Raw genomic sequence first — 22551 nt, forward strand, 5'->3', positions numbered from 1 at the left:
TTTAAAAGCTGTGAAAACCCCACCAGTAAAGGAAAGCACATTTTTCACAGATTTTTCTAGACCCAATTCCTCCATGACTTGTTGAGTTTGGGGATAGCTCCTGTATTTGTTTTCTATGGCTGCATAACACATTATCACAAATCTAGCAGCTTAAACAACACAAATGTCTTATCTCAGTTGCCATGGTTCAGGAGTCCAAAAGGTGCTAAATTGGGTTCTTGGCTCAGGCTCCCACAGGCTGAAATCAATGTGCCAGCCAGCTGCATCCTCATCTGGAGGCTCAACTGGGGAAAGATTATCTTCCAAACTCCCTCAGTGTGTTGACAATATTCATTTCCTGGCAGCCATTTCACTGACGTATCATTTTCTTGGCAACTGACAACAGGGGACCAATTTTAGCAACAAAAGACCACTCTCAGGTCCTTACCAAGTGATCCATCATAGACAGTTCACTGTTGTTATTATCGACTCCTCAGGGCCAGCAGGAGAATATCTCTCCCATTTAAAATCTCTCCTAACTTCTTTTAAGGCCTCTGCTGATTAGGTCAGGCCCACCCAGGATAATCTCCCTTTTTAGTAACTCAGAGTCAACTGATTAGGGACATTGATTAGATCTGCAAAATATCTTCTGCTATATAACATGACAATTGTTAGAATGACAGTCCATCATATTTACAAGACAATCACAGTTGAAGGGAGGGGATTGCACAGGGTGTACAGCAAAAAGCGTGGGACTCTTAGGGACCATCTTCGAATTCTATGAGCCATAGCCACTCATTGTGTCCCATAGATTCTGATCTGTTCACTGAGGATAACACTCCATTTTCAAGACTGTTGTAAGCTTTACATGACTGCTTTTCACTCATTAGAAAAAAGTACGACCAGTGTTATTTCATATTGTTAAAAAAAAGAAACAGGCCCCAAATTGATTCACTTGTGCTAAACCCACGTCAGCAAACCAAGACTTAATATCTAACCTACTTGTAGTTTCAGCTTCTCCCAGCAATATGACCTTTAACTCGTTAATCTGGAATTACCTGATCAGCTCTGGTGAAGTAATCTGCATGATAAACACCCCCCTTCCCCAAAGGAAGGTGACATGCCTGAAACAATCTACTTCATTCCTAGCTGCCACCCCCTTCTGCCTATAAAAGCCTTCCATTTTGTTGAGCTCCTTGAAGCTCCTGTCTGCTAGATGGGATGCTGCCAGAGTCGTGAATTGTTGAATAAAGCCAATTAGATCCTCAAATTTACTCAGCTGAATTTTGTTTTTTAACAATATTAATCCTCATTGGGTTCCACTGTGGTATTATAGCTTTGTCCTAAATCCCTGTCCACTATGGAAGCTTATGATAAGGAACTCTGATGCATCTCCCTGTTACTGTATCTTTAGCCACACTGCATCCATAAAGTGCTTTTTAAGTTTTTATCACACAGCTTCAACTTCTGTTCCACCATTTAGTGTGAAACTTCAAAGCACTTGGAGGGGCCGCTTTATAGTGGATCCACCTGGAGACCTGCAATCAACACATTTGGGGCTTCTGCTGTCTGTAACCCAGCCCTCCAAGGTATCAGAGCATAATAAACACATCCTGAGTCCCAAATGGTGGGGTGACAGCCACTGTTGGTACCTGAGATTTTAGATGGTAGGCAGATAGTTCTGTTTTTAATGGAAATTTATATGTTTTAGAAAAATATGTCACTACTCAAGCCCATGATTTTAAGGCATAAGCAAGGCTAAAGAACGAATTTAAGATTTTTCTTAAGTGAGTTGATTAGAAAGTACTTTTAAAATAACAGTACAAGTGGCTAGGACATAGCGAAAATCAAGATGGTGTTACTCCAATGCGGGAAACTTTGGCATATGAGATATTGACTGGTGACTAAGTAGTGAATGAACTAGCAGATTCAGTAAGTATAGAATAAATTATCCTAAGCGAGTCAGGCTCCAGGAGCCCCTTCGTTCTCACGAACATCTACAGAAGCCCACCAAGTGCCAAGCCTACCACGTGCGGGCAGTTGACTCAAACCAGACTCAGACTGTTGGGGTCGAAAGATGGAGTGTGAGGGGAGAAGGTGAAGCCTTGTGGGGCGTGGCCAAATCCCCTGCAGGTGCGTGCGGGGGCGTGGCTGGAGAGGGGCGGGTCCTAGCGGCGGAAGGCGGAAGCTGCTGCAGAGTCACCTGATCCAAGTAACATGGCTGCTGCCCTTTAAGAACTGCAGTGCGGGCCCCAAGTGGGACTCCTGACCGGTTGGGCAGTCGAGGGTAGGTGTGCGGAGACGGGGACCCGGCCCCTGTTCCGAGGCGGCGCGCGGCGGCGGAGCGAGACAGGCGGCCCGGGGCGGCGTGGTTCATGAGCCGGCGCCGGAGGCAGCGCGGAGCCGCAGACTCCCCTAGCCCCGGCGCGGCCCGGGCTGCCGCAGGCTGAGGAGTCGCGGGGCTCCGGGGGTCACCCCGAGCTGCTACCATGAACCCCGAGAAGGATTTCGCGCCGCTCACGCCCAACACCATGCGCGCCCTCAACGACAAGCTCTGCGAAAGCTGAAGGTGGCAGCGCTGGAGATAGACAGGTAAGAGCCGCGGGCACCCGGGATGGGCGTGGAGAGCGGACCCGGGACTCCGTCCTGGTTCTGCAGGGGTCCCGCTCCTCCGGGCAGCTCCTCACGCCTTTGCAGCCAGTGTTGCTACTCCAGGTTTCAGGCCCTTAGGGCCGTGCTTAAGAGCAGGAGATGGGCAGTCCCAGCTTTGCTTCTAACTATGTGACTTGGGCCAAGTTCTTTAACCTACTGATGCTCCAAAGGGCTGCCGTGAGAATGAAGCGACGTAATGTATGTGTGCTGCTTAGAGCTGCGGTGAGAATGAAGCGCCATAACGTATATCTGGTGCTTAACACAGTGCCTGGCACATGGTGCGTCCTCAGTGTGGTCTCCATCAAAACGAGCAAATCAGAGACTGGCCTCTCATGCGAGGGAGATGGGAAGCGTGAGAATTTGCTAAGGATGTTGACCTGCCTCATTTCTTACCCAGCCTCTGAGAAGTGAAAGGGACAGTAAGTTGACCAAGTGGAGAAATCAGGTCCAAAACCTCAAGGCTCAGAGAGCTGTTTGTTTTACCTCTGTCATATCACGCTTCCCTGCAAGCGGAAGTAGGAATACTTTGATCTTTCTTGTGTCTGCAGTCTCATTACGTGTTCAGTAGGACCCTCTTATCTGTGGGAGATACGTCCCCAGACACCCAGTGGATGCCTGAAACCTTGCATGGTAGCAAACTCTATATATACTGTTTTTTCCTATACATACATATGTATGATAAAGTTTAATTTATAAATTAGGCACAGTAAGAGAATATCCCAATGGCCAGCATCACTAGCCTTGCACTTTAGGGCCATTATTAAGTAAAATAAGGGCTATTTGAACATAAGCACCGCGATACTGACAGTTGATCTGATAACCCTACTAAATGGGTAGATATCATATACAGCACAGATGTGCTGGAGGAAGGGATGATTCATGTCCTGGTGGGAGAGCAGGAGATTTCATCTCACCATTCAGAACAGCATATAGTTTAAAACTTAGAAATTGTTTATTTCTGGAATTTTCCATTTAATATTTTGGACCTGCGGTTGACCACTGGTAACTGAAACCTCGGATGACGGGGGACAACTGTATGTGTAACCATGACCTGACATTTTGCTTTTTTCGCAATCTACAAAACAAGATGTTTGTGAACATTTTATTAAGATTTGTCTGCTGTTATTTTACTTTTGTATTTTTTCCAGCCAAATCTTTGTGATAAAGTCTGGTGGGTGGGTAATTTCGGAGGAGTAGAAAAGAGCAGGCTGTGAAACTGAAAGAATGCCAGTCTGGGCATCAGGAAATACGGAGTGTAGTCCTGCCCTGTCCAATAGGGTAGCCACTGGCCATGCTTGGCTGTTTACATTTAAATTATTAAAGACAAAATAAAAAATTTAAATCGAGTTCTTCAGTCACACTACCCATATATGACATGTTCAGTAGCCACATGTGGCTGTCAGCTGCCATAATGGACAGTGCAGATTTTAGAACATTTCCATCACTGCAGAATGCTTTGTACAGCTCTAATCTAGTCTGTTGTGTGACACTCATTCTTTGACCTCCAGCAAATTCGTTAACTCAGGGTTTCTTAACCTCAGCACTACTGATATTTTTGGACAGATAATTCTTGGTTGTGGTGGGCTGTCCTGTGCATTATAGGGTTTTTAGCAGCATCCCTGATCTTTACCCACTAGACACCAGTAGCTTTCTATCAATTGTACAATCAAAAATGTCTCCAGACAAACTGCCTAATGTCCCGTGGGGATGGACAGTCACCCCGGTTGAGAACCACTGCTTTAACTGCTTTGGGTTTTAGCTTCCTCTTCGGCTAAAGGGTTTGGATTTTGCTAAGAGTACCCTCCCATTCAGCTTTAACATCCAGTGTGTCCAGAACCACCTAGCTGCTTCTCTCATCAAGCACCACTTTCTAGAATGCTCTCTTTTCCCACCACTAGTGGTGGCTACCCTGACTCTCGCCAGTGCCAGCAAGTCGTAATGATAAGTATTGCTATAATGAGTAGGAGACCCAGAGCTGATGTATAGACTTGGCTCCATATCCGTGGTTTTATCAGCTGACGCTATAGTGACACCTGTTTTGTCCATCACCCGCTCTGTTTCCCAGGAATGTTCAGTTTTATTTATAGCTTGAGTCATCGGTTGAGTCCTTGAATAGAGGTGTTCATCTCAGCATTATTGTTGCCTCCAACACATCTTGTGTAAGTGCTCTCACTCTGCAGGCTATTCTGGAAGGGCTTTGTCTTTAATGGGGTTCGTTTTGTGTTTGACATTGCCCTTGGCTTGTGGAATCGGGGAAACCCCTTAGGGCCTTCACTGGACTATAAACTCCTTAAGAGCAGAGACCCTGTTTTATTTATCTTCAGCACTTAGCACAGTGCCTGGCAGCATTTGACGGTTGGCATCTAAATGAATGAATGTTCATACATTTTTGGTGGGGAAATAACATTGCAGTCTAAGGACCTTGCTACTCAAAAGTGTAGCCTGCAGAGCAGCAGCATCAGGACCCCCTGGGGGCTTGTTAGGAACAGATTCTCCAGCCTCACCCCAAACCTATGGATCAGAATCTGCATATTTAACATGATCCCTGGTGCACATTAGCGTTGGAGAAGCACTGGCCTAGAGGACTACACTCAGTTTGGAGTCTTCTTCAGACATGTTTGGGATGAGGAGTGTCCTGTTTGATATCAGGGACAGTGACTTACTCGTGCTTCACCTGAGAGCTTTCTAGTGTCTCTGCTTATAAGGACACTGATCCTATTGGATCAGGGCCACACCTATATGACCTTATTTAACCTTAATTACTTCCCTATAGGCCCTATCTCCAAATACTGCCACCAGGGTTGTATGAATTAGGGGGCAGGGTGGAACAATTCAGTCCATACCACTGATCATTTCAAAAAGTGATCACGTGTAAAACGCTGTCTGCCCTATTTGGGGGGAGGAGGATTTGGCCCTTGTACATCCCTCATCTCATTTATTTTGCGCAGCTGCCCTATGAGCTAGGTAGTGTTACCCCATTTCACAGATGAGGAAACAGAGGCTCCTTGAGGGTAAGGAATCATCCCAAGGTTTCACAGCTAGAACCTGGATCTAAAAACTCAGGTTCTTCTGTCTCAAAAGGCTTCCCCACTACATGAATCGTTTTCCCTTCTGAAAGTGGAACATATACTTAATAAGTTTCATCCTTGAACACCCCCATGGTAGTTTTAACTGCCACTTGATGTTTTCTGGAAACCATCTATCTGCTCGGGTGGCAGAACCAGTACTGCATGGGGTGCAGGAGTGAGGGATTAAAATTCCTAAGAAGAGGGGGGTGTTTGATCTTGACGACAGGCCTCAGACACTAAAAACGCAGAGACGGATGCTTGGCTCGACTGAAGGACCCCAGACTCTAGACTCTCAAGACCAGGCTGTGTTAGGTGACCAGGATCTGATGGCTAAATATGAGAGCCTGTTGTGCACAGTCCTGGAGAGGCTTTACCCCACAGCCTGGCTCCAACACGCCCACACAGCTTTCTCAAGGATAAGGCCCTGAGGCTAAGATTTTAGAATGGCTGTGGCAGGTTTTGCGGGCCCTGGGTGTCAGGGGTTATAGTCCCTGATGAGTCCCGAGGACAGGGATGGTGAGACCCCAGGCCCTGCTCTCCGGGAGAGTCTAGCGTGGGGGAGAAATGCCAGCAGGCGCTCTGATAAGTGTGGTGGGTGCTCCCTCACTGCGGTGACAGGGCCCTCACTGCAGGCTGGGAGAGATGGTGCCCTCCGTGGTGACCCCGGGTGGGCTCACTGGCAAGTCTCTGGTGTTCCTGAACTTTGAGTTCCCAAAGCCAGCAAATGGACGTGCCCAGGCCCTGCGCCCTGAGAACACCGAAGCCCAAGGAGGGGCTCCAGGATCAGAGCTCCTGAGGGATGAGTCCCTGCCTGCTGGGGAAGGCAGGGTGGGGAGGGTGGCGTGGGGAGCCGGGATCCCTGGGGCTCTGTGATCAGATCAGGGTTGAACTGCTGAGTTTGACCGGGCCTTCTGGAGCCTGCCACCTCTGTAGGGAGACACTGTTTATTACCAAGTGACTTCAGGCAGATTTTGGAGTGTGCGTCAGAATTCCACCCAGCAGATTGCTTCATCCAGGGGTCACAGACTGGCAGCCAGGGGCCGTGTCCTGCCGGCAGACCTGTTTGGTTTGGCCTGGATCCCAGGGTATTTTTTTTAATAATATATTTTTTCCTGTCTCTCTTGTGGAAGGGTTGGCATGTTTTCATTGTTTGAGGTAAGCGTGATTTTGCTATTGTCTTTTTTTTGTTTTATTTTGGGGGTGGGGGTGTTGCTTTTTTTTTAAATTGATTTTATTGAAGTGTAGTTGATTTACAGTGTTGTGTTAGTTTCTGCTGTGCAGCAAAGTGATTCAGTTATACATAAATATACATTCTTTGTTTTTAATAGTTTAAGAATATTTTTTAAATATTCTTTTTTTAAAATATCCTATGGTTTATCATAGGATACTGAATATAGTTCTCTGCACTATACAGTAGGACCTTGTTGTGTATCTATTTCATATATAATAGTTTACATCTGCTAATCCCAACCTCCCATTCCATCCCTCCCCCACCCCTCTCCCCCTTGGCAACCACAAGTCTGTTCTCTGTGTCCCTGAGTCTCTTTCCGTTTCGTAGATAGGTTCATTGTGTCATATTTCAGATTCCACATATAAGTGATATCATATGGTATTTGTCTTTCTCTTTCTGACCTCACTTAGTATGATAATCTCTAGTTGCATCCATGTTGCTGCAAATGGCATTATTTCATTCTTTTTTATGGCTGAGTATTACCCCATGGTATATATGTACCACATCTTTATCCGTTCATCTGTCGATGGACATTTAGGTTGTTTCCATGTCTTGGCTATTGTGAATAGTGCTGCTATGAACATATGGGTGCAGATTAGAGTTTTGTCTGGGTATATGCCAAGGAATGGGATTGCTGGATCATATGGTAGTTCTATTTTCAGTTTTCTGAGAACCTCCATACTGTTTTTCCACAGTGGCTGCACCAACTTACATTCCCACCAACAGTGCAGGAGGGTTACCTTGTTTCCACACCCTCTCCAGCATTTGTTATTTGTAGTTTTTAATCATGGCCATTCTGACTGCTGTGAGGTGGTACCTCATTGTACTTTTGATTTGAATTTCTCTAATAATTAGCGATTTTGAGCATCTTTTAAAAAAAATTTTATTGGGACTTCCCTGGTGGCGCAGTGGTTAGGAATCCACCTGCCAGTGTAGGGGACACAGGTTCGAGCCCTGTCTGGGAAGATCCCACATGCTGCAGAGCAACTAAGCCCATGCACCACAACTATTGAGCCTGCGCTCTAGAGCCCGTGAGCCACAACTACTGAAGCCTGTGCGCCTAGAGCCCGTGCTCTGCAACAAGAGAAGCCACAACAGAGAAGCCCGCGCACCACAATGAAGTGTAGCCCCCGCTCGCCACAACTAGAGAAAGCCCACGCACAGCAATGAAGACCCAAACTCAGCCAAAAATAAATAAATAAAATAAATTTATTTTAAAAAATTTTTATTGGAGTATAGTTGATATACAGTTGTGTTAGTTTCAGGTGTACAGCAAAGTGATTCAGTTATACATATACACATCTTCATTCTATTTCAGATTCTTTTCTCATATAGCTTATCACAGAATATTGAGTAGAGTTCCCTGTGGTGTACTGTAGGTCCCCATTGGTCATCTTATATGTGCGTGTGTTCATCCCAAGCTCCTGATTTATCCCTCCCCACCATGTTTCCCCTTTGGTAACCATAAGTTTGTTTTTGATATCTATAAGTCTGCTTCTGTTTTGTAAATAAGATCATTTGTATCTTTTTTTTTTTTTTTGCGGTACACGGGCCTCTCACTGTTGTGGCCTCTCCCACCGCGGAGCACAGGCTCTGGACGTGCAGGCCCAGCGGCCATGGCTCACGGGCCCAGCCGCTCCGTGGCACGTGGGATCTTCCCGGACCAGGGCACGAACCCCCATCCCCTGCATCGGCAGGCGGACTCTCAACCACCGCGCCACCAGGGAAGCCCTGTATCTTTTTTTAGATTAAATTCCACATATGAATGATATCACATGAAATTTTCTTTATCTGTCTGACTTACTTCACTTAGTATAATAATCTCTATCTAGGTCCAGACATGTTGCTGCAAATGGTATTATTTTGCTGTTTTTTATGGCCGAGTAATATTCCATTGTGTATATGTACCACATCTTCTTTATCCATCTCTCTGTTGATGGACATTTAGGTTGCTTCCATGCCTTGGCTATTGTGCATAGTGCTGCACTGTACACTGGGGTGCATATATCCTTTCAGATTATGGTTTTCTCTGGATATATGCCCAGGAGTGAGATTTGCTGGATCATATGGTAGTTCTATTTTAAGATTTTAAAGGAGTCTCCATACTGTTCTCCATAGTGGTTTACCAATTTACAGTCCCACCAACAGTGTAGGAGGGTTCCCTGTTTCTCAATCTTGTTTAACCTTTCAAATAACCAGCTCTTGGTTTTATTGATTATTAGAATTTTTTTTAAATTTCTATTTTATTTATTTCCTCTCTGATCTTTATTATTTCCTTCCTTCTGCTGACTTTTTACAGGGTATTTAATTTTTTAAATTTATTTATTTATTTATTTATTTTTGGCTGTGTTGGGTCTTCGTTGCTGTGCGCGGGCTTTCTCTAATTGCGGTAAGCAGGGGCTACTCTTCGTTGCTGTGTGCGTGTTTCTCATTGCGGTGGCTTCTCTTGTTGCGGAGCACGGGCTCTAGGCGCACAGGCTTCAGTAGTTGTGGCTCACAGGCTCTAGAGCACAAGCTCCAGTAGTTGTGGCTCACGGGCTTAGCTGCTCCGCAGCATGTGGGATCTTCCTGGGCCAGGGGTCGAACCCGTGTCCCCTGCACTGGCAGGCAGATTCTTAACCAGGAAAGCCCCTGAAGGGTATTTTAAATTGAGAAATTTCACAGTGAATTTCAGGTTTCTGGCATCTCTTAAAGGAACCCTGGGGCTTTGTGATCAGATCAAGGTTGAACTGCTGAGTTTGACCTAGCTCTTTGGAGCCTACCACTTCTGTAGGGAGACACTATTTATTACCCACTGGCTTCAGGTAATTTTTACAGTGTGGGTCAGAATTCCACACAGCTCTGCTCTTTACCAGCAGTGGGACCTCAGCAAATTGCTTCATTCAGGGATCACAGACTGGCATCCAGGGGCTGTGTCCAGCCAACAGACCTGTTTGGTTTGGCCTGGATCCCAGGGTCTTTTAAACTGACAAATTTCATAGTAAAATTCGAGTTTCTGGGTTCTCTTAAGGAATGGGAAGATATGGCTCTGTGGGGCCCAAACAGCAGATCAAGGGACCCAGGGGTCCAACCTCCTACCCCAGCCAAGACTTGGGCTCCCCAGTTTGCTTCCTGTGTTGACAAGTTCAGCACAGCCTGTCTTACTCCCTTGGCCTTCTCACTTGTGTCTCTTTCTTGGCCCCTGTAAGCATTTGAGTTTGTGACCTTGGGTTTAACCTCTCTGTGCCTCAGTTAACTCATCTTAAAAGAAAAAAATGCACATTGAAAACATGCTGAGTGAAAGAAGCCAGTCACAAAAGGCCATGTATTGTATGATTTCACTTATATGAAATGCCTGGAATAGGCAAATCCACAGAGACAGGAAGTAGATTAGTGGTTGCCTAGGGCTTAGGGAAGGGGATTGGGGGATATGGGTAGTGACTACTAATGAGGTAATCTTTGTGGGATGATGAAAATGTTGTAAAACTGATTGTGGTGACAGTCGCTCAACTTTGTGAACATACTAAAACCCGCTGAACTGTACACGTGAATTTATGGCATGTGAATATCTCAATTTAAAAAAAATAAGAGTACCTGTAGGTTGTGTTACAGTATGAGGAAAGTGCTTATGCAGTGGTCACAGTTACTGTCACCTGAGATCCAAACGTGCCTCCTGCCGTCTCGGACTCGTTTCTTCTTTACAGTTTTTCCACTGATTACACCCAGTGGATGCTCAGTGTATTTTGTTTTTTGTTTTTTTTTTTTTCAAGTGCAAAATTTTTTAAATTGAAATATAGTTGATGTACAATATTATGTTAGTTTCAGGTGTCCTATGTAGTGATTTGGCATTTGCATACATTACGAAATGATGACCACAATAAGATGGTAGTAACCATCTGTCCCCCTACAAAATTATTACAATATTATTGACCATATTTCTTTTGCTACATATTACATCCATTTGGCTGATTTATTTTATAACTGGCAGTTTGTAACTCTTAATCCCCTTCAACTATTTTGCCCTCCTCCTCCCCTCCCCTCTGGCAACCATCCTTTTGTTCTCTGTATCTATGAGTCTGTTTTCAATTTGCTTTGTCTTTTGTTTTTGTCTTTAGATTCCACATACAAGTGAGACGATATGGTATTTGTCTTTCTCTGTCTGACTTACTTCACTTAGCATAATGCCCTCTAGATCCATTCATTTTGTGGGAAATGGCAATATTTCATTTTTTTAATAGCTGAGTAATTTCCATTGTAAATATACACCGCATCTTCTTTATCCATTCATCTATGGATGGGAATTTAGGTTGCTTCCATATCTTAGTTATTGTAAATAATGCTGCAATGAGCATGGTGTGCATACATCTTTTCAAATCAATGTTTTCGTTATCTTCAGGTAAATGTCCAGAGATGAAATTATTGGCTCACATGGCAGTTCTATTTTTAATTTTTTGAGGAACCTCCACACTATCTTCCATAGTGGCTGCACCAATTTGCAATCCCACCAACAGAGCACGAGGGTTCCCTTTTCTCCACATCTTTGCCAACACTTGTTATTTGTTGTCTTTTTGATGATAGCCACTCTGATAGGTGTGAGGTGGTATCTCATTGTGGTTTTAATTTGCGTTTCCCTAATGATTAGTGATGTTGAACATCTTTTCATGTGTCTGTTGGCCATCTGCATGTCTTCTTAGGAAAAATGTCTATTCAGGTCCTCTGCCCATTTTTGAATTGAGTTGTTTGTTTTTCTGATGTTGAGTTGTATGAGTCCTTTGTATATTTTGGATATTAACCCCTTATCAGATATATCATTGCAAATATTTCCTCCCAGGCAGTAGATGGCCTTTCCATTTTGTTGATTGTTTCCTTAGCTGTGCAAAAGATTTTTAGTTTCATGTAGTCCCTTTTGTTTATGTTTGCTTTTGTTTCTCATGTCGCTCAGTGTATTTTGTTACTTAACTCACTCTTGGGCCTTTTCAGAAGCTCTTGAGCCTTTCCTCAGAGGCAGATGTTCGGCTTTTCCTGTTCAGTTAGTGGAGAGTAGTGAGCAAGTGGAAACCAGGTTACTTAAATACTCAGCAAAGCAGATGGAGGAGACGTTTACCTGCCAGCTTCTGTTTGGGAAATCACTGCCTGGATATGTTGCCCAATTACAGCATGTCACATAGAGAACTGAGGTGGATCATTGGACTTGCCAGGGTAAAAAAGGCAGCCCAAAGTCCAGGCTGAAATTTTTACAGCACAGGAATAAACACAACTCTGGATTATCTTTCTGTCCTACTTGGAGCCAGGAGCAAAGCAGGTTCTCAGTCAGTGGTTAATGAATGAATATGATCTTGTATGGTGTGTTTAAGATCACAGTTTGTCTGATTGTGACTTTGCACGAATACTGTTACAGGAGTATACGCAGTGCAGAACACATTGCATGCATTATCTTATGTAATCCTCTAAAAACAGTGCAAACTCACAGCCAAGGCCGTCTCCGCTAAAGACACAGAAATGTGCGTGCAGTGGCTGAAACCTCTGCCACCTCCTGGCCGGGCCATTTGGACATCAACAAATAAAATGAGATTGGGTTAAATGAAATAATGCATGTAAAGTGCCTGGCACCCAGTAGGCATCCGACAGGTGGGCGCTTTGATGTTTGAAGAGGGGATAATGTAACATGGTAGATTTCAGACCTGGTGTCAGAAAAATCTAGGTTTGATTTCTGCACCTACCATCCGTAAGTTGTGTGATGTATGTTTCATTAACATCTCTGAGCCTCAGTTCCCCCCATCTGTAACATGGGTATTATAGTACCTAGCTCCGTGGCTTATTTTAAGGTTTAAATGAGATTACACGTGTAAAGCATCCACCACATTACCCAGCATGTAGTAAGTAAGTGCTCAGCAAGTGGTTACTTCTTTCCTGCCTTAATGGTAGAAAACCACCCCTAGACCTTCATTTCAACATCTCAGGTATGTACCTCATCTGTATGTACACGCGTGTGTGGTGGAGGAATGCTTCAGAGACGTCTAACACTAGACAGTGGTGAAAAGGCATGCAGAAAGCTGCACTTCAGTTGGGGCCTGAGTTGTGCACGAGGGAAGTACCCTCTGTAATTGGGTGTGTGCACTTTGCAGCTGACGTGCTTTAAGAAGATGGGCGTACAGCTGAGGGGGCCTGGGCTTTGTAGGTGCCAAGGTTCAGATCCTCTGTGACCTCAAGAAAGGGACTTGGTTTCCCTGAGGCTCTGCTTCAAATTTAAATGATGAGATGATAATAACTACAGAAGGAGGTTGCTGTGAGGAATAACCACCCCCTGGAATACTTAGAGTGTGTTCGTGAGAAGTGGTCAGCTCCCCAGTCCTCATGCAGCCTGTGGTTGTCCCTGAGCTGCGTTACAGAGGCCAAGGGGCCCAGTGCAGCGCTGTGGTTTTGTTGCAAGAAAGAAAGTGGGGGCGCAAGAGGATGGTCACATCCCAGGTCTCAGGCGATCCCTGGGATGGCCGCCGAATGTGGGTTCTTGTCTTCATGCAGGAAAGAATTCAAAAGCGAGCCATAGTAAAGTGAAAGGTTTATTCAGGGAGATACACACTCCATAGACAGAGTGTGGGCCATCTCGGAAGGTGAGAGAGGCCCCAGGTATGCGACTGTCAGTTTTTATAGGGGTGGGTAATTTCATAGGCCAATGAGTGAGAGGCTTATTTCAGGAATTGAGCCACCACCCACTTTTGGCCTTTTACTGTCTGCCTCGGAATTGACCTGGCACCTGTGGGTGTGGCATTTAGCTTGCTGATGTGTTACAGTGAGCCTGTACTGAGGCTCAAGGTTAGTGAAAGTCAGTCAGCTGCCATCTTGGACCTAGTTGGTTCTAACCAGTTTATGTCGTGTCCTCAATGGCTATGTCATTCTTGTAAAGGTTGTGCCCTGCCCCTTTCCTATCTCAGTTGTGTTGCTGAGACGAGGCCCCAGGTTCTCCTTAGGTGAAAGACACATCCTGGCCTGTCTGTGGCTCCTTCTCAGTCAGGGACAAGGTGTGGCACTTTGTGAAGTTGAGAGCAGTGTAGAGCTTGGAGTTGGCCAGCACTGGGCATTGTGCCTCTTGGGGAACGAGTGTTCCTGCCATCCTGCGACACCTCTGACTAGTTGAGAATGGAGGCTCTGAGCAGTCTCTAGAGGATACTTCGTCAGCCAGAGTTTTTAGAGGAATGAAGCAAATCTCTTCTCTGGGACATAGAATAGCTATGCATGTGACCCTAATGTCAGCAAAGGTCACTGGGACTTGTGATCATAAGTTTCTGGGCCAAATATTAACTTCAGAACTAGTTGAGATCCCCAGCTGTGGCTCACAACGTGGAGATGAAAGAGGAGACGGGGTGTTCTTTGAAGACACACTAGCCTGGAACTGGGGGCGCCCGGATTTCAAACTTCACTTCCTCTGCTTCCCTTTGTAATTGCTTTTTCTCTCTGCCTGTGCCCTGTGGAGAGACCAGGTCCTGCTGACGGGGGCTATTTGGGGCACCCCCAAGGGGTTGGTTCACCCCTAGGCAAACGCATGTCAAGTCACATCCTGGCATCAGCATCTGTCCCCAGCCATGCCCTGGGGACCTGGTCCTTCTCAGTGTGCGTTTTGAGATCCTGGTAGTGGTGCCCTTTGTCCCTCCTAACTTGAATTGTAAACTAGGGGTTAGGCCCGTCCAAGTACAATTCTGATTTACCCAACAGGTTAGCTGTAGATGAGCAGGCCACCCCTTGTCACCAGTACGGCAGCGTGTGGGGCTTTGCCCGTGTTTCCCTACAGCTTGCCCTGCGGCCCCGCCCACCGGCACAGGTGGGTCCCTGGGCAGATGCTTACTGATTCGTCACTTACTGTGTGGGGAGCTCTAGACGCGGGGAGAGGGCTGGCGCTCAAGAGGCAGAGAATCGTGGCACCAGTCTGTCCTCAGGGACTCTGGCCTGGAGCTGTGCAGCCAGAAACATGAAACACATGAGAAAGAACCCGTGACACTCGATGGTGCAGTGCTGGGCACAGACTGCAGGGTCGCCGAGTCCTTCAGCATGCAGAGGAGGAGTGGTCCTTCCTGGGATGGTCAGGAAAAGCAGGGGGTTGGATGTGAACTGGACTTTGAAGGCTGGCTAGGATGTGGACGGGAGCGGGAGCTTCCCCATGGCGTGGAATGGACAGGAAGTGTCCAAGGAGCAGCATAGCAGGGCCCAGTAAGAAGTCCTTACTGGAAAGGACAGTTGTGCTGGGCAGCTGAGCAGTGAGACTGCAGGGGTCAGCTGGCCCTGTCTTGATCACCCTGTCAGGTAGAGAGCGTGGGCTGGGTTCGTGGGACAGGTCTTCCTGCTGTGGCCCCAGGGGTGACCCACAGGGCCAGGCCCAGTGCTCTAAGAACTGATGGTTTTGGTGAGAACATGTTCTCAGGGTTCCCCTCCACAGGCAACCACTGTCTGTCATTGTCTCGCTCTCCTGGACACTGATAATATTCTTCCTCCAAGAGCAGATGGAGACTTGGGGTTCCAGGCCCTCGGGAACTGAATGGGCCATTGTATTTGTACTGACCTGGGGTGCCCTGAGTTGCGTCCTGGTAAGATTCGGGGTGGGGGGACCTTGCAGCTGGTGTAGAGCGAACGGGAATGTCGGGGGGTGCTGAACACAGATATTCCCCTTGCCCATCTCCTCCCCCTTCAGGAGACCCTGTCACACTTGCCCGCTGTCACCCGACGTTAGTGCCCCATTCCTCGTGCTCTCCCACCGTTTGGTCTCTGTCAGCCTTTGCAGTCCTCAGAGTTCCCTAAACGCTGTTCAAATCCTACCACCCACCGCTGCAGATGACTCGTACCTTCCGTGGCTGCTCACGGCCACTTCCTTTGCCAAGCATGTGAGTGGGCACAGCCTCTCTGGCCCTGTCACCCACGTCTCCTCCACCTGTGTGCTTTGTGCTGCCAATCCAAGGGCCTCTGTCCCTCCTCCGAGCCTTGGTTCATGCTGTTCCCTCTGCCTGGGCTTCCTCACCCTGAATGAACACCTACTGATCCTTCAGAACCCCTTGCAAAAGCTGACCTTCGTGAAGCCACACCTAACTCCCTCCCCACAAAAGCTGCCGGTTGTGCTCTTTCTCGCCTGCCCCCTCCTCACCTTGCACTGTCCTCACCAGATTTTTTTTGTTTTGCATGAAAGTCCTTGAGGCCTCTTGTTTCCCCTCCACGGGATTCTGGCAGAGAGCCCCTCAGGGGCAGCGAATGCGTCCCCTTTGCCGACTCTCAAGTGGGGAGGTGGGGAGGAGGGCCCTTTCCGGTGGCTCAGGGACCGTTTGTGACCTGAAACAAGGAGACAGGCGAGGAGGTGGTTCCAGGATGGGCTGTGCTGCTGGCAGGGCTGGGTCTTCTTTGCTGCTCTGCTGGAGCCTCATGAATGTCATTACGCCCACTCTCAGGGCTGCTCTAACACGGACGGAGCAGAAACACACACGGCCTGGCTTCCCCAGGGGCATCGCAGTCAGAGTCCCCGGGCAGCCTGTCTGGGCAGGAGGGGAGGCACAGCTGCTTGCAGCAGCTTTGGTGATCCCCACATCCTGGACTCCTCAAGAACAAGGGGACACAAGATCTAGGTCTCTGTGGAATTTAGGAAACAGGCGTGGAAAACTCAAGCCAGAAAAAAGTCATTCTAGGTTTTTCAGACTGTATCACCAATTCTGTGGGCAGTGTGAAGTGTCAAATCCAGTCTCTTAGGATGATTTTAAAAACGTTTGCTGCTGCATTGGCCAGGAATCGAACCCGGGCCTCCCGCGTGGCAGGCGAGAATTCTACCACTGAACCACCAATGCTCCAGCTGTGAGCAGCTGTCTGAGCACCTCCCTTTAACCCCAGTCCCCTTGTGTGTACGCTGATTCACAGATTGGAAGGCCACATCAGCACAGCTGCAACGGCAGAGGCTTAGGCTCCAGAGCAGGAACGACGGCAGGAGGAGGCTGTGTGTGCGTGTGTGTGTGTGTGTGTGTGTGTGTGTGTGTGTGTGCGTGTGTGCGGGTTATGTGTTTGCCTGAGAAGTTGATTTGCCTTCAGACGTCAGGACAGGAAGTAGAGCTCAAGTCGTTCCTTCTCAGTAGCAAAAAGCCCACTGAGACTCTGGGGACTTCCTCCTCTCTGAAGTGTGGGTCCTCCCATCCCACGTTCACGTGGTGTGTTGAGCTGTTTTACAGCTCACAGGCTTCAGCACAGCTTCCTGCTGGAGATGGGCCAAGGCTCAGGGGGTGCAGAAGGAATCCCCTTACGGGGTGAAGGGTCCCACAGCCAGGGGTGCCTCTGTGGAGAAGCCAGCTGCTGTTCGTGCTCACGAAGCAGGGAAGTGTGCTCAGAGGTTCGCAGCACCCTTGGCTGCTGCAGGCCAGGCGTGATTGAGGAGCTGGATCCTGCAGCAGGATGTCTGGGGGAGCTTGCCAGGAAGAGGCCAAAAAGCAGCACTGCATTGGCCGGGAATCGAACCCGGGCCTCCCGCGTGGCAGGCGAGAATTCTACCACTGAACCACCAATGCTCTGGCTGTTCTCTGGTACACCTGCAGGGCTTTTCTCAAGAGGCTGTGTCTGTCACAGTAGTCAGAGAGCTCTGAAACATCACTGGGCCTCGTCTGGCTGGTTTGTCCTGTTTGAGAAAACAACGGGTTTGTGTAGAGCCATCCTTGCTGCGCCTTATTACACTGCTTAGGGAGGGGGCACTTCTGGAACTGGCTTCCTCCCGAGGCCCTTGGTTCATCCACAGCCCTCAGCCCCCTGGGGTGGGCTTGGTGGAATCACACCCTATAAAGATCAAAGCAAGAGGCCCCTCACAGACCATCTGCGCAGCCCCTTCCTGGAATCCCTGTTTCTGCTCCCACGTCCGCCAGCTCAAGAGTCAGGCCTGTTTGATTCACCTGTGGCCACAGTCCCAGGCACAGAATAGACGCCCCCTACGACTTGCGGGATTGAATCTTTATCAAGCCCTGTAATCCCCATTGAACAGCCTTTTTACAGGAGTGGTCACAGCCTCACAGGACAGCACACTGATTTAAACAGTGCTGATTGCTAGCAGGTTCCTGACACTGAGCTGGAACCACACAAACTAATTAATACCTTTTGGACTTGACTGTCCTTAAAATTCTTTGAGCCGCTTGAGACCCCCATTTATGCCGTAGGTGAGCCGTGTACCTGCTGTGATGGCCACAGAGCAATTAGGCAATGAGTCCAGGCAGCTACTCTGACAAGTCTGTGATCTCTAGGCCTCCCTCGTCACACCTTCAGCTGCTACTCGGGTTCTAGTCCCTCCTAGCTGATGATGGGACCGTCTCCCCCTTCCCATCCATCTCAGGGCTTCTTAAAACACCCTTTCACCATCTCTTCAAAACCCGTAAACAGCTTCCCCGTTACCCGTGACGTGAGATCCCTTCTCCTGAACCTGAGCTGCCAGGCCGGCTCATCCCAGTTGATTGCCTGCTGTTCTCTGGACCCCAGGCACATTTGGCTATTTTTCTCTCCTTGCCTTTGCCCACACATTTCCTCCTGCCCGGAACACCTGCTTCCTTCTCTCAGGGTCCCTGCCTCCTCCGAGGTGCAGCTCAGTTCCCACTCCTGGGAAGATGTTCCTGACCCCCAGGCCGCAGCTCCCCAGTGGTTCTCTGAGCCCCTCACGCCACCATTTGCCCACATGAGGCTTCTCACCGCAGAGACGCTGTGAGCCTCCGAAGGGCAGAGTGTCTTCACGTCCACTGGGCTCTGAAAGGAGACGCTGGTGCCTGACGGAGCTGGGCCTCCCTGTGCTCACCTCCACTCGGGCGGGGCCTGCCTTGGGAGCATCCCCCCAGGGTGACCACAGGCGCTGCCTCCCTCAGACCCCCTCTCCCTGCTAGCATCAGCCCCCAGGTGGGCACCTTGCAGGCGTCTCTACCCTTCCTGCCCTCTCCCCTCTCCCTGCTGCTTCCCACTGCCTCAGCCGTATTTCAGGTCCCCTTCCTGACCCTGATAGCTGTGGTGTTCTTCCTGGGAGATATTTCAGTCTCCCTCTGTCAAACCAGGCCACCCCCATCCAGGGCAGCCTCTCTGGTCAAAATGTAGACATAAATATGTCACCCCATTGCTGGAAACCTTTCACCGGCGCAACTGTCCCCAGCCACCCCTTCCCCACACCGGAGTCCTCACCCTCCCTAAATACACCGTGTCTTTCCGGGGCCCCCACCTGTAGCCAGGCTCTTCCCTATGCCTGAGGTTCCCTGCCTTCCTTTCTTTATCTGGAAAAGGCCTGTTAATGGTGCTAAGATCTGACTCAGGTGGCGCCTCCCCGTCAGCCCAGGGAGACTTACCTGTGGCGTTCTTGCTTCTGTGGTGTTGCTTGTGTCATGTTGCTACACATACTTGTTTGTTTGTGGATCCCTAGAAACAATGACACAGACACAGAGGACCACTTGGGTGCATGAACTGCTTGCAACACTGAGCAAGTACTGAATGAACATGGTGGATCACTACAGTTTTGGGGCCCCAGCAGGACATTCACTTGCATTCTCTCGGATTCCCAGAAGTGACACCGTTACCACCGTTCTTCATTCTGTCGTAGACAAAGGGAAACGGAGACCCAGAAAAGGGAAAGGACCATGACCCAGCCAACGCCTCCCAGTCAGCAGCAGAACTGGGAAAGCCCTGCCCTGAGACGCCTGACTCCCAATTCCTCTTTCTAAACAGGTCATCTCCCTCCCTCACCCCAGCCCCGGGCCCCAGAGCCGGCAGCAGCAGGAGCAGCCTGATCCCGCTGGTCCTGCAGCCCCTCTCTGCTCCCTCTCCAGGCTGGTTCGGGAGTTCGTGGCCCAGAACAACACCGTGCAGATCAGGCATGTGATCCAGACGCTGTCTCAGGAGTTTGCCCTGTCCCAGCACCCGCACAGCCGGAAAGGGGGCCTCATCGGCCTGGCCGCCTGCTCCATCGTGCTGGGCAAGGTGAGCCCTTCTCCTGGAGGAACGTACAGACCAGCCAGGGCCTTGACCCTGACCCCCGAGCCCCAGCAGGGTGTTGCAGACTTGTGATTTCTTTATTGCCAGTCTCTCCACATCTCAGACCACAAAGCTGGCTCTGCAGCCTTGCACCCTGGGTCTTGATGCTCTTCGTAATTTAAAAAAAATTTTTTTCACTTGCAGTTAATGGAATAGTATACAGCTCTATGATGAGAGTACAGAGTTATGTCTACAGCAGGATCAAAATACAGAACCATTCTGTCACCCTAATGTCCCCTCATGCTGACCCCACCCTGCCCCCAGTGACAGGGGCAGTTTATGCTCAGCTCACCAGGGCATTCGATCCAGACCACAGAGATGCAGGGTTTTGCCTTTTGATTAGTTCTCTCGACCCTGATTCCTGCTTTCAGTGCATCCTTTTTGCTGGTCCTTCAGCCTGTGTGAGGAGGGATGCTCCGGGGGCCTCTCCTGCCTGACTCAGGCTCCGTCATCTTCCACTGTGTCCACCTGACCCCTGGAGCCAGCCCGGGCCAGGGATTCAGCCAGGTCAGGCAGTCCCGCCCCCAGCAGGCAGCTCTCATGCCTTTGACCCACAGGACATCGTGACAGAGAGCAACAAGTTCGACCTGGTGGGCTTCATCCCCTTGCTGCGGGAGAGGATTTATTCCAACAACCAGTACGCCCGGCAGTTCATCATCTCCTGGGTAAGGTCTGGCCCCACGACACTCCTTCTCCAGCCGTAAGGAGCCTCTAGTTGAGTGAGGTCTGCTCTCTGGCTCACCTGGGCACTTCCTGTGGCTGTGGGGATGCCTCATTGTTATCCCTCTAGGAGCCAGTGACACCAGATAATCCGAACACACATTTATTCAGCTCTGCCCCCAAAGCCCATCACGTTTGCCTCTGAAGAGGATGTGGTTCCTTCCTTGTCTCCAGAAACACCCAGATTTACCTTGGAAGCCAGCTGTGCTCCTCCAGCTGTCACACCTCTTCTAGCCTTGCCCACTTTTCCCATGGGTTCCCTCCTGCACCCCCCGCCCCGTCCCCGGGCATCTGAACTGCCCTGGGGTTAAATTGCCGTTCCCCTGCCCAATGAACAGAAACAACAGCTACTAGCACCGCCCCCGCCATGGGACACCCGCAATGCCCTGAAAAGATGCCTCGGCAGGGCCCCTTCTCGCTGGCCAGTCCGGAGGATGGGAGAGGAGATGCAGGTTCTCTGGCTGGTGACTTTCCCTGATGGTTTCCTCCCCTGGGGCAGATCCTGGTTCTGGAGTCCGTGCCAGACATTAACCTGCTGGATTATTTGCCGGAGATCCTGGATGGACTCTTCCAGATCCTGGGCGACAACGGCAAAGAGATTCGGAAAATGTGAGTGGAGGAGGGGAGGGGCAGGCGGCTGCAGGGGCCCCTTGGTGCGTACGCGTACCCCACACCCAACAGTCAGGCGGCGGCGGGAGAACACGAAATTCACCGTCCTCTTCCTGGCTCGTGTGCTTCCTGCTTTGAGGAGCTAGGAGATAATCCACCCCCAGCCTCTGAAAAATGTCCATCTGACAAGCGTGTCCCCCAGAGCACAGCAGAAATGGCACTGGTGCAGGCTCCTCTGGCTCTGGCTGCATGAGCTGTCTCCTTTCTCCTTTGCTCATTGGTAGGTGTGAGGTGGTCCTTGGAGAATTCTTGAAGGAAATTAAAAAGAACCCCTCCAGTGTTAAGTTTGCTGAGATGGCCAACATCCTGGTGATCCACTGCCAGACCACGGGTGAGTGTGTAAAGGCCCCAAGGCCACCACCACCTCCTCAGAAGCACCTTTCTGTCTCCCCATCTCAGAGAGGGTCCTCGTGGGAGTGTGAATCAGTGTGGCGGTGGGTCCTTGTGGGAGAGATTCCAATTCTCTAACAAAGATATAACTAACCAAGTTCAGGAATTAAAAATAGGGGACCTTACTATATATCCTAATTCATGATTTAGTAATCCATAGTAATACTAACAGTGTTCGCCTTATGGCATAACTTTTTACTGTATAAACAATATATGATGCTTGTGTATATAATTTAGAAAAACAGATACCAAAATGAAATACAGTCCCACAACTTAAGCAAAAGTGTTCAATTCTTATAGAATGTAAACTACAAAACATTGAAAAATTAGAGAATACCAACATAAACGTAAAGACATCCCACATTTATGGATTAGATGACTTAAGATGACAATACTTCCCACATTGATCTCCATATTCAATTCAGTCGATATCAAAATAACAGCTGCATTTTTTTCAGAAATGTTTCAGATCCTAAAATTCATATGGAAATGCAAAGAATCCAGAATAGGCAAAACTACGTTTCAAAAGAGGAAAAAGATTGGAAAATTCATACGTCCCAATTTCAGAACTTACTACAGAGCTACAGTAATAGATGGATAGATCAAATAGAACTGAGAATCCATAAATAAACCTTTACATTTGTGGTCAGATATTTTTCTTAAGAGGTGCCGAAACAATTCAGTGGGGGAAATTAGTCTTTTCAACAAATAGTGCTGGAACAACAGGATACCTGCATGCAGAAAAATGAAGTTGGACCCCTTCCTGACACCATACACACACAAAGAAAAAGTCCAAATAGATCACAAGCCTAAGTACTATATTTAGAACTATATAATTCTATTTAGGGGTAAATATGACTT

The 22551-nt window shown here is 48.5% G+C and overlaps 1 protein-coding gene and 2 non-coding genes across 3 annotated transcripts; 1 reads left to right on the top strand and 2 right to left on the bottom strand.

Moving 5' to 3' along the window:
* The first annotated feature begins 182 nt into the window (after window positions 1-182).
* LOC132479687 (protein VAC14 homolog) lies at window positions 183-22339 on the top strand. Its single transcript, XM_060083179.1, has 8 exons — window positions 183-202; window positions 2113-2191; window positions 2399-2571; window positions 19707-19857; window positions 20469-20576; window positions 21131-21240; window positions 21525-21631; window positions 22149-22339. The coding sequence occupies exons 1-8, from the start codon at window positions 183-185 to the stop codon at window positions 22289-22291; spliced, it is 891 nt and encodes a 296-aa protein (XP_059939162.1). The 3' UTR covers window positions 22292-22339.
* TRNAG-GCC (transfer RNA glycine (anticodon GCC)) lies at window positions 16654-16724 on the bottom strand. The gene has a single exon. It is a non-coding gene; the product is annotated as a tRNA-Gly (tRNA).
* On the bottom strand, window positions 17362-17432 carry TRNAG-GCC (transfer RNA glycine (anticodon GCC)). Its single transcript has one exon. It is a non-coding gene; the product is annotated as a tRNA-Gly (tRNA).
* Window positions 22340-22551: the final 212 nt, after the last annotated feature.

The sequence above is a fragment of the Mesoplodon densirostris genome, chromosome 19 (assembly GCF_025265405.1).
Source record: "Mesoplodon densirostris isolate mMesDen1 chromosome 19, mMesDen1 primary haplotype, whole genome shotgun sequence".
NCBI lineage: Eukaryota > Metazoa > Chordata > Mammalia > Artiodactyla > Ziphiidae > Mesoplodon > Mesoplodon densirostris.

Coding starts and splice junctions, on each gene's coding strand:
- LOC132479687 (XM_060083179.1), top strand. CDS start 183: ATGGTTCAGGAGTCCAAAAG. Junction 20,577..21,130: donor GGCAGTTCATCATCTCCTGG/GTAAGGTCTGGC, acceptor CCCCTGGGGCAG/ATCCTGGTTCTGGAGTCCGT. Junction 21,632..22,148: donor GATCCACTGCCAGACCACGG/GTGAGTGTGTAA, acceptor CATTTTTTTCAG/AAATGTTTCAGATCCTAAAA.